The 11,834-nt window shown below is 44.0% G+C and overlaps 1 protein-coding gene across 4 annotated transcripts in view; it reads left to right on the forward strand.

Moving 5' to 3' along the window:
• jazf1a (JAZF zinc finger 1a) overlaps window positions 1-11,413 on the forward strand; it is an 18,230-nt gene extending 6,817 nt beyond the window's left edge. For all 4 annotated transcript variants that reach the window (XM_025065079.1, XM_008331441.3, XM_025065080.1 and 1 more), the window contains exons 5-8: window positions 3,597-3,669; window positions 4,499-4,695; window positions 6,497-6,666; window positions 8,672-11,413. In XM_025065079.1, coding sequence (XP_024920847.1) covers window positions 3,597-3,669; window positions 4,499-4,695; window positions 6,497-6,666; window positions 8,672-8,848 — 617 coding nt within the window. In that variant the 3' untranslated portion in view covers window positions 8,849-11,413. The remainder of the gene's footprint in view (window positions 1-3,596; window positions 3,670-4,498; window positions 4,696-6,496; window positions 6,667-8,671) is intronic.
• Window positions 11,414-11,834: the final 421 nt, after the last annotated feature.

Below are 11,834 nucleotides of genomic sequence, written 5' to 3' on the forward strand. Positions count from 1 at the left end.
TAAAATCATGACAAGAAATAACGAGAACTAAACCAGAAAATAATTCAACGTCTAATTACTAGCTGCAGATGTCAGCTGGTGTTCCTGTCCTGCTCTCAGAGGTGTGACAAGGGTATGTGTTTTTCCTAGATGACCTGTTAGGGTGTAGCAGAGCCGTTAGTACATCACTGCAGGACCTCTCTCTCTCTCTCATTTTTTTTTCTCTCCACGTTAAACACAGTCGCAAAGATCACCTTAAGGAATTTGCAGAGCCCAAATGCCCAACCATGTCCTGGTAAGAGTAATTACAGACTGGTTTGTTTTTACCCCCCTCCCACTCATGTACCCCTGCTCCCTCTTCCTCCTCCTCCTCCTCCTCCACCCCTCTCCCTCCATTCATCCGGTGGCCTGCTGCTTCAGAAACATGTTAAAATGCTTTCAGTGTCTTAATTAACAGCCTGCAGAACAGAACACACATTCTTGGCCTGGTTGCAACACAACACATTCCCATTCAGTAGTTATAAACAAATACAGAGGCTGTGTGTTCAATAGGGGGCAGTGGTGAGCTGCTGTGCGCCAGGCACGTCTGTGTTGGGTATGTGTAGAGTTATGTTGATTGGGTGTTGCCTAATGACAGGGATGCTAATTAGTGGGTTATTTATACACCATGTGCAAGAGTGTCTGCAGCATGTCAGTCATGTACAGTGATGTTTGAACGCAGACATACAGACGGTCTGTGTAGACTGCAAAAACTATGAACCTTGTCTTTCCGTCTGCATTGAGTGTGAATGAAGCTCTTTCCAAAGGTCAGTGAGGTCACCAGATATATTTTAATTGTTAAAGAAAAAGTGGCTAACGATGTTACAGTGCTGCTGGTCAGCTTGACCAACCGTAGAGTGGTACCATTTTCAAAAGACTGTTACGCAACATTTACTGATTCATTTGTCAACTACAATTAAAATAATTAATTCTCCCAATTTATGCAGTGGGATGACTCTATGGTATGTGTGTGTGTGTGTGGGTGTGTGTGTGTGTGTGTGTGTGTGTGTGAGAGAGAGAGGAAGGTACTTTGTAGCTTCCTGTCCTGTTAGGTGAGTGGAAGTCATAAAACCAACGAGCTTGTTCAAGTTGCACCTGGATTAGTGTATTTTCACCAACACACCGCCGACACACTTCCTCTCCACCATACAAATAAACACACACAGGTTTTTGTGTTTTGTGCACTCTTCACATAGACATTATCAGGTATTTCCTAGTCCCTTTGTTCTAAAACTTCCTGTGTGTCGCTGGCTGCTGAGTGTAGTGTAAATATTCATACAAAATCATCATAGAAATGAGGTCCTCACCATATCAGAGGAGAATTCTGAGCTCTCGTCTCCTATCTCTACAGCACTGTTCAATTTCTCCGAGGGCAAGATCTATCACCTGATGTTAATTTGTTCCCTTTTGTTTTCAGTTTTACTTTTCTTACGGCAAAATCACCCATTCATTTTTTTTTTCCTGTTTGATTTATGAGCAGTGATGTCTGTCCAACGCTTCATTTTACTATGAAAACACAGTGAAAGAGCCAAAGACGCTCACATTGACTGGCTGTTGGAACTGAAACCACTGTAACACTTGATTTAGTTTTGTTAATTAAATCTATCAACACGTTTCCTCATATTCCTGTCTGTCAATACCTCTGAGTCTTATTATTTGCATATTATATTCATTCATTCTGACACTGTTAATGTGAAGTCATTACAGTTTGTAATATTGAGTTAGAGCAGCCCAAACTACTTACTTAAAAAAACATGTTCAAGTGACTGTTTATCTATGTAAGCTAAGAGACAATGTCGTGACAGACGATGACATGCAGTAAAACACTGGAGGAAATGTAGTTTCAAAACACTAACTACCACCAGGACTGGAAATGTCCTTTCACAATTATTCTCATGTACAGATTAACAACAAATTTTACTAGGTTTATTCCAGGGATGTCCGATATTAACTTTTTGTCGATATCTGATATGCCGATATTGTCCAAACAATTCCGATATCAACCGATACTGATATAGGCCTGGTAATATTTATTTATTTATCTGTACAAACCACTGTATGAGTTGTTGGAATCAGGATTCTGTATACAATTATTAAAATAGATAAAGTAATTAAGCTGCAATGCTGAAATCTAGTAACAATCACTTTACTATACATTAGTTTATCCCCAAAACAATTTTTAGGGCATTGCGTTATTGGGTTTTCATTATCAGAGGGAAAAAAAGGGTAATTTAATGGTTTGTTAACTTTTTGATAGTTAGTAGGAATCGTAGCTTAATGATCTAAAAAGATATTATTCATCTTTCTATATATCAACGAATCTTTGTCAGTGCTGTAGGTCTCTGTCTTTGTGTTGCCCATGCAGCTTCCGCCTCTGTATCTCAGCAGCAGGTCGGAATTATTAGGACTAGGCTATAAATGACTGTCAGAGACCACCTTTGTGGACCACCTGAGAAGATGTTAGTGTTCATGGTCATGGGTCCAGGCCTGTTAGCCTGGTTTACTTAACTTTTCAATTCCAGTTGTGTTTGTTCCCAACCTGTTGTGTACTTTCTGTAGGCCTCTTGTTGGTCTGCACAGCAGCAGCAGCAGCAGCAGCAGCAGCAGTGTTAGTAGTTTAGGTGGAGGTGTTGTGGTGCCTCTTTTCCCTCCGGTTGTTTTCGTGCTCACTGCTCTCCATGGTTGCTCGACAGCACTGTGGGAAGTCTGCATTCTTGTTTAATTACGAGGTGTGAAAGCCTGACAACCAACAGGCTTCGAGGGCCAACATTCAAGCACGAACCCACTCGGCATTATTAGCTGGTAGGAGCGTCCAGCAGCGTGCTGTTAATGGCTGCATAGATATGACCCAGTTCTTGGATCAGGACTAGCACACATGTGCTAGCCATTAGGTATGGAGGCGTAATTACGTGTACAGGCAGATCATCCTATTAGCTTCTTTCTTCCAGCGGCCGCAAGTGTTTCCCTGTTGGACACTTGGTGGCAGTGGTGCTTTGCAGATGCATACAGCTGCAGTGTTTTCACACACACTTGCTCCCGTTTTCTAGGCAGTGGGATGTTTGGCTTTGAATTTGCCACCGCTTCCCTCAGGCACAGGAAGTTGCCTACTGTGGTGTTACTGAGTGAGCAAGTCAACTGGAAAAAGCTTATGTGTGTGTGTGTGTGTGTGTTAGGTAACACAGTGTGTACATTCATCACAGCCTCCAAGACGCTGCTGTTAGTCTCTGACAAATTTCCTCTGTCCTACATTCAGACTCCAGAGATGATGAAGCAGCCTCAGGTCATTTAGGGGAAAGGCATCGGTACTAAATTAAAGAGGGTTCAGCTCAGGCGTAATAATACAGCACTTATGAACGCGTTTGAAATGTATCTGCGGGCTGCCATATATTATGGCCTAATACAGTGAACGCAGTGTGAGAAATGTACAGTCATATATCAGCCAGTCTGGTCGGAAGAATAGATGTATGAGTCAGCTACATACTGAGACTATTCACACGATATGTTCCCCCCAGAGAGCTGTGATTAATTTGAATGTCTCTCTCTCTCTCTCTCTCTCTGTTTCTCTGTCTCTCTCCCAGACACAGATCCTCGGGTTCTGGAAAAGCAAGAGCAACAGCAGCCCACTTATCTGGCCCTAAGCTACATAAACAGGTAACTCAATCAAAAACTTTCCACTACCGTCTGTAGAGGGCAGCATTGCTCTGCAAGTGGAAGGCTGTGCAGCTCATGTGGCTTGTGGGAAACATATTGATGTCTTCCCATACACTGGGCTGTGACTCATCCACAACACCAGTGCAGGGGAAACCGCAGGAGACAATCACAACCCTGACTCCATGCACTGGCAGCAGCACAACTGTGTTAGTGTGTGGTGAACCGACGTGTCACTTCCCACTTAATGTCCCATTAAATCACTCCGGCGCACAGCACGGAGAAAGATAGGCGTTGAAACAGACAGACAGAAAAAAGAGAGTGAGGTTTGTTCTGTGCGGTAATCGTTGAAAGCGGCGAGGCCGTAAATGTCATTTGTTCACTGTACAGTGCTGTGATGACTGTATACTTAAAGGGGCAGTTCATTCAGCTCCTAAGTATGTCCTGTTAAAAGTCAGACTGCTGTCTGAGCAGCAGCATGGCCATAATTAGATAAACCTCCAGGGCTCCTTTAACAGTGGACAAATAACACGTTAGACGTCAAAGCAGCTATAAGTAATATTGCTGAAAAATATTTAAGGCCTTCACACAATGTGATATTTTCTGTCTATTGCAAGAACAGACAAAACCAATGCACCAGTCTACACTAGTGCACCTAAACCCCTGGCTTGGGGGCCACTTTCGGCCCGCAATTTGCTCACATTTGGACAGCGTCGAGATGACAATAATAACGTTGCCCTTGAATTTGTTTTTCTTAATTATTACAAAGTTGTTTGCACATTATTACTACACGGTATTTGTGTTCAACGTCGTGTCTCTTTCCTGTCTTCAGGTTCATGACAGATGCGGCTCGCAGAGAACAGGAGACCATGAAAAAGAAAGCCACTCCCAAACTGTCGCTGTCCATCACGGGCGGAGTCTCCAGGAACAGTACGGCCACTCCTCCCCGCCATACTAGCGGTAACCTGACGCCTCCTGTCACGCCCCCCATCACTCCATCCTCCTCATTCCGCAGCAGCACACCTACAGGTACGAGCAGTGCCGTGTGTTGGAGAGGTGGAAGGATAGATGTGTGTGTGGAGTGAGTGACGTGTGCAACTCAACTGCATTTTTCATCTTATCTGTTATTGTGTTATTGTAAATAAAAGTATAAATAAGTATTAACACATATGATGCAAATGTTGATTAACGGTGTCATGCTATCAGCCAGACCAACATTAAAATACAGCGGTACCCTGTTCAGCTAAGCAAAGAACATGAAGAAGAACAATAGCGCCCCCCTTGGCAGCCTGTAAAGTCTTTCTTTATTTTTAAAAATGTCTCTTCATTTATTATTAAAAAAACATATTTATCTATATTACCACTCTCAGTACCACACATCCACGCGTTCTATTTTGAGAACCACTGGTTTTGAGAACTATGAATCACAATTGTCAGTGGACACAGTGATGATGAAACTCAGTACTGAGGCTCGAACAAATGGAGATTTTGCAACTTGAGGACTTTCTAAGTGCCAAAAGTCAACAGAACCATGGCACGCACTCAACATGGCTGCCATTCAAGGCACAAGACAATAAATCCTTGTGTAAATATTTTTTACCACATAACAAATAAAGTGCAGCTTCTAATATTTATCTTCTTAGGTTTAACATTTTTATTGGAGTTTTATTCTGATATTCTAACTAAGTGAGGAAGCAGTGGAGCAAACATTCTGTCATGAAAAAAATAATTTGTCAATGAATCTTTGGGCAACGGGCGAAACAGTTTCCAAAGTCACTCATCATTCAGTTTGCTGTTATGAAGTGCTGTCCAGTGGACAGATCCCCCAGCATTGATACAGCGCTCACGAACAAATCCAGTTCTCTGTAAGTCCGATGTAATGGTGCCCATTTCGTCACTGATTACTGAGCAGGAAAATTAAAAACACAAGTTCAGCAGAGCTGCCAAGAGTCAGCTCAGCTCTCAGCCAATAACACGACCTGCAAATAGAACCCCCAGATGAATCACGTTTAATCATTAAGAGCCATTCAGTAATGGGTTGGAAATGTTTGGGATGCTTCATGCCAGCTTTTCCTCAAACTTTAAAACCCACAGTGACTCACGATGATTGGAAAAGGCTGACGGCCCGACAGCCGCTGCACGTACCGTACTGTATGTTTGTGTGTTGTTTGTGTGTTGACTGGTGACTCCTGCAGTGAGCAGAGCACTCAACACTCTGCTAATTACATAGCAGCTGTCATACTCTGTGTGTGTGTGTGTGTGTGTGTGTTTGTGTGTGTGTGTGTGTGTGTGTGTGCACGGGGCTGTGTGTTGCACAGCCCAGGAGCAGATGTCCAAATGCGGCCCAAATGGCTCCAAACCTGGTGTTAGGTCTGTGGCTATACTGCAGCAGCAACACACACACACACACACACACACACACACACACACACACACTCCTAAACACACATGCCTTTGCAACATGTGCCGGGGTGCCATCCATTTCCTCATGCTGAGGGGCAGCGTTTCCTGTAAGATGGTGGGGGGTCAGTGGGACTTTATGTGTGCATGTGTGTTTGTAATGTGGGTGTGTGTGTGTGTGTGTGTGAGTTTGATGTATCGGGGATCGCTCATACTTTACGATCACTTCCTGGTGCCAATACCCATGTTGTGACACTGTGGCCCACGAATGCATCAGTGCAGAGACAGAACACAGAGAGAGAGCTGTTAATAAAGAAGAGCACATCCTCTCTCTCTGATTAACCTCCGTGGCCGCCTGTGTCCAACTCTGTCTATATTCCAGCCGCGCTGACGACAGTTTGTGTTGTATGTGTCTCCGTTGTGCCCCCAGGCAGCGAGTATGATGAGGAGGAGGTAGACTACGAGGAGTCAGACAGCGACGAGTCGTGGACCACAGAAAGCGCCATCAGCTCTGAGTCTATCCTCAGCTCCATGTGCATGAACGGAGGAGAGGAGAAGCCGTTCGCCTGCCCCGTCCCCGGCTGTAAGAAGAGATACAAGGTAGGATTTTTCTCCTTGGACGAGTACAGCATCACTGCCTGTGCTTTAGCTCCAAGTGTTCACAACCACAGTCACAGATCGTATGTACAAAATGGACATCCAGTACTGAAAGTAAACCATCGGGAATTGACTTCTGCCGTTGAACGGAAGACAGTGGTAAAATAAGGCTGGTTGTCAGTGAATATAAGGTTTGGGATCCCCTGACCTGACATAATAACCTCAGTCAACATTTTCCTGAAGTGGTTTGTGGTCTCCGTCGCCTGTTACCACGTCTTCATACACACTATTTTGAAATATGATTCTGAGTTAGAGGAAAGGAACTTTGTGAAGTGTACCCTGTGTGTGTGTGTGTGACCGCCGGGCCGTCCAGAAGAGGCATGGTTACCGGCGAAATGCCAAAAAAAAAATGGACAAATCACATATCTCAGGACGTTTTACAACCAGATGGCCACCTCCATTTCTTATAAACGGTTTGTAGCCACGCAGCGGGCTAGTTGTGCTGTAGCAGCAGCAGCAGCAGCAGTCGTACAGTGCAGCTGCTGTCTGGGTATCACATGCCTGGACCTAATGTTTGGAAACGGACATTATAAATCCAGGATGTCATGACTGAAAGCTTTGATAAACATCATAAATGCTTGATGGTATTTGCTTCGGTTGAGCTGGATTATAGATGCTCACCATAAACCTCTTCTAGCCTGTCATTCCTGGTCTTCAGCTAATTGACAGTGTGGGAATGACTTTTTTCATGTTATTTTAAACCAAAACAGTGACGTGTGAGGAAGCCACATTTGGTGTGGATTGAAGCTTTCCCATCCTCCTCTCCCTGGTTTTCACACAGCTCTTTGTATCTACAGCAGACTTCGTTTCTGTCGTGCGCCATACGTTCTCCAGGGGAGCTCTAATGTGCGAATGCAAATGTCCGCCGTCATACTGGAGATTCTTCAGCTAGTTTTCAGGCTGATGTCTAATGAGATCTTGTGAGAACACAGCAGACGGGGCTCTGGAGGACTGTGGGCAGCTTCCTGCTTCGGAGATTCCCCGTCTGTTCCCAGACACTGCGTTCGTCCGGAGTGTCAATGATATATTTTTAGAGAATGTCCAAAACAACACTACCTAAATGGTCATGTAAACTTTTGTCAACTGCTTTGGACATCCACACATAGAGCGCATAGTGGTTTTGGAAAAGCAGAATGGAGCAAAGAGCTCCACTCTGTGGAGCTGTACACCTCCAACAGCAGTTCAGCAAAAAACAAAAATAACCAAGAAGTGCGGGCTAAACCTAGAAGACTTAGTCTCTTCCAGACTGAGCTAATCCAGCCATGCTAACCTCCACGACAACAATACTTGTCCCTTTAGTTTGGACAGAAGCTCTGCTTTCTTTGCGCAAAAATATTTTTTGTAAATATAAATAAAATATTTGTGAGTTGAAAAATAAAACCTGTAACCCATTTAAATTAAAACTTTTTTGTTGGATCCTATTTTTTTTTTCCTATCATCGTGTACTTGAACCACTACATTACTCCAACACAGCCACAGATTGTTTTCGTCGCTGCTGTTTCTACAGTAGTTGATGGTTTTACCTAATGCACATGAATTACAGTCTGATGTGTTTTGGCCCATTTTAAACAGCAGTGTCACACTCACAGTGTTGACTGATGCGTTGAGTGCAACAGAGCCTCACATTCATGTATCCTGTAATGAATGAGTCGTGTCAGGAGATCATTCCACGCACACTCGACCGTTTCACCACTCGGGTCTGCAGCAGACAGGAAGTCACCATAGAGTTAATTTGGACGGTTTAGCCTCAGGGTCTAGACTAGACTTCGCTAGTCACCCTGATCACCGGCTCTTCCTCCGCCTCCCTTTTGTGTGAATGTAGAACTTTTTGTAGAACAGTTTAGTTTTTTCTTTAGGTGTAAATACTATCTGATACCATCTGTAATTAAACAGAAAAAAAATAAAATGTCCTCTTGTGTTTAAAATGTCTTCATCCTCATCTCCTCAGAATGTCAACGGCATCAAGTACCACGCCAAAAACGGCCACCGCACACAGATCCGCGTGAGGAAGCCCTTCAAGTGCCGCTGCGGCAAGAGCTACAAGACCTCACAGGGCCTGAGACACCACACCATCAACTTCCACCCGCCCGTGTCCACCGAAATCCTGCGTAAGATTCAAGGCTGAAGTGTGCGGCCGGTGACACTAATCGTCTACCCCAAACATCAGCCCTGTCCCACCGTCGGTTCGCGACCCAGCCTTTTATCACAGCCATCACACACACTACGTGATCAAGTGCATGCTTTAAATTTCCTACATATTGTTTCAGTGCATCGTTTTATAGCTTTGTGTTACATACTTTTCTTTTTTTTCATTCCTATGTTATATCACTAGTATTTTTGGAAAGAAAAAAGTATCTTTGTAGTATTTTTTATCATGTACATTTGCACATTCGTATATGCTATCACGTTAAATATTTTTTTATTTCTTATTATTTGACTCACATAAGGTGCTAACTGTAAAACAAAACAAGAACGAAAAAGACAAAAAACAAAGGAAAGAAAATAGGAAGAAAGGTGAAAGAGGAAACAGAGTCGGGCCGTGCTTCGCTCCCGCTCCATGTCACAGCTGATCCCAGGTCAGATCAGGTCAGAATCAGCTCTTTGATGGGACCTTTGGGGCGTGGTGACGTGCTAGGATGCAGTTATACTTAAAAAAAAAAGATATATTGATATATAAACAATAGACAGATATGTATGTGTATATAAAATATATGAAAGTATTCATGAGCATACACCTAGTTACACTTTATTTTGAAGCTTTATTTTGCATATATATGTCAGTGTTTTAGGACAAGTTTTTTTTTGTTTGTTTGTTTTTGTTTTGTCTCTGTAACGTTTCTCATATTCCTCAGCTGATGAGTTTGGTCGCCTCAGAAGACAAGGTCATGTGACTGGCTGCTTTTAAGTTCACAATCAAAATGTCTCTCGCTACACCCAAGGAGTGTGAGGCGCTCTGTGAATGCTGTATTAATTATCTATTCCATTCCATTCCCACAGAGAGACGTTCGTGTTTCACATACTCTCTCTCTCTCTCTCTCTCTCTCACGTGTACCGTGTCCTCATTTAGACCTGTGCCAGAGCTGTGAAAGCAGGTTCAGCATCATACTCCACTCCAGTTGCCAAGATCTTTTTTTTTGTTGTTGTCATATCTCTTGATCATTGCCAACAGCGCTCCACTGCCAAATGTTGATCATACCATGTGCCTGAAGAAGAGAGCAGGGAGGCTCTGGCCCGGCCGGGGGTTCTGGGAGATGATTTGTAATATATTCAAAAAGGAGGTGGTTAGCATGTAGCAATGGTCTCTGAGAGCAGTGCTTCTTAAATGACCAAACTGTGGGAGATGAGATTTATGTGAGCGACTCAACATCAACAAGCATGACACGCCCATTTGCATAGCGTCACAACCAAAACTTGACATGATGAAATTCACAATAATGATTTTGAAAAAAATATGAAACATTAAATCTTGAAAGTAGATAGAGCTTCCTGTTGATAGATGACTTGACCGTTCTTGGATGGATGATGCACTGACATCATCAGTCCTGATTGGTCAACCCGTGCAGTGACATTGAGAGACAACACCATATTACTTATTATTATCTGCAGATGACCTGCGGTGAAACAGGAAGTCCCCAGTCATTGCGTTGGACCTAACCAAGTATCCTCTGTCCCACTTCTGGGTGACGACCCACCGTTTGAGAAGCACTGCTCCCGATCATTGCACCTCCTCATTACAGATGGGTGGATGTATTTTTGACAGAATGTCGTGCATGCTTTCAGTGTTGTCATGTGAGAAACAGTGTTTGAGAGAAGAGGGTGGTGTGTCTGTGTGAGTGAGGGTGTGTGTGGGTGTACGATTACCATCTGCAGAGCTGTGTGTGTTGTACACAATGGCATTCCACTTCAATTTATGAATGCATTCTGAATTAGTCTGTATATGTATAAATGTGTGTGTGTGTGTGTGTGAGAGCATCAGCCTCTTCAATGTTACTGTTGTTAGTGTTTCGTCGTCAGTGCCAGGCTGCTGGTTCACCTCCTGTGGAGCAGGAGGGCTGTGTTACTGGCTGGACAGCTGATGGTGCTGCATCATGTAGTCTTCGTCCTGAGTGGTGTCTGTACGTGGGACGCATCTTGGCACAAATGTGGAGTGAAAAAAAAGGGTGTGGACCTGTAGAGGGCTGACGATTAGGCCGGTAACCTAGCAACCAAGGAGTCTGGGTTTCACCATAGCATTTGTGCAGGTTCTCGCTCATCTGTCGATTGAGTTAAAAAATACATGAATCGTAATCAAACTGGTGTCCATATATGACCCTCACGACCCCACTCTGGCCACATGTGGCCCAGATGCGTCCCAAACTGACATGCCCACCGGGATGTTTTTCATTCATTGCCTTTAGAAAAACAAATGGTGCAGTGGTGTGTGCCAAGACCCACCTGTGACGTGGTTTCCTCTGTCACACAGACAGTTCTGAGTCCGTGGCTCAGAGAACTAGTTTTTGTCATCATTTCCTGGGTTTAGTGACCTCTGGTTAGCACACAGCCTCTCGTCCTCCCAGCAGCGTTCACCACCGGAGCAAATGATTATTTTTCTGTTATTTTTTTTTTACGGCAGCGTTTACAACATTCCTCTGCTTTAAGGTGCATTTCCGGGCATTGACTCCTTAAAAAAAAAAAAAGCACAAACACTGCCTGAAAGACATCATGTCTACAATGCAGCATCGCAACGTTGACTGACAGCTTGGCAGTCGGGAGTGAAAGTAACCTGGAGATAATGGTTCGCACGTGACGGAAAACACCTGATTGCTGCCTGTCAGGGACGTTAGCCAGAAGGATGGCGTCTGAGAGTCGGCGTCGAGCTACACTCGTAAAAGCGCCTCGGCTTCTTGGTCGTCATGGCAATAGCTTCACCTCAGCAGAAGGCCCGTATAAAGGGGGGGGGGGCTGTGTGCTGGAGGAGGGGCTTCACTAAACTGTGTACAGTGAATGTATCGTACCGTTAGTCTGTTGTCAAGTGCTTTTAAATTATATTTTCTTATGTAACGTGGAGACCAAGGGTTCCTTTTTGTATCCTGAAGACAGCAGGTTGTGAACAGAGTGTAAAAAAAAAACTG

The sequence above is a fragment of the Cynoglossus semilaevis genome, chromosome 18 (genome assembly GCF_000523025.1).
Source record: "Cynoglossus semilaevis isolate Cse_v1.0 chromosome 18, Cse_v1.0, whole genome shotgun sequence".
Lineage (NCBI taxonomy): Eukaryota > Metazoa > Chordata > Actinopteri > Pleuronectiformes > Cynoglossidae > Cynoglossus > Cynoglossus semilaevis.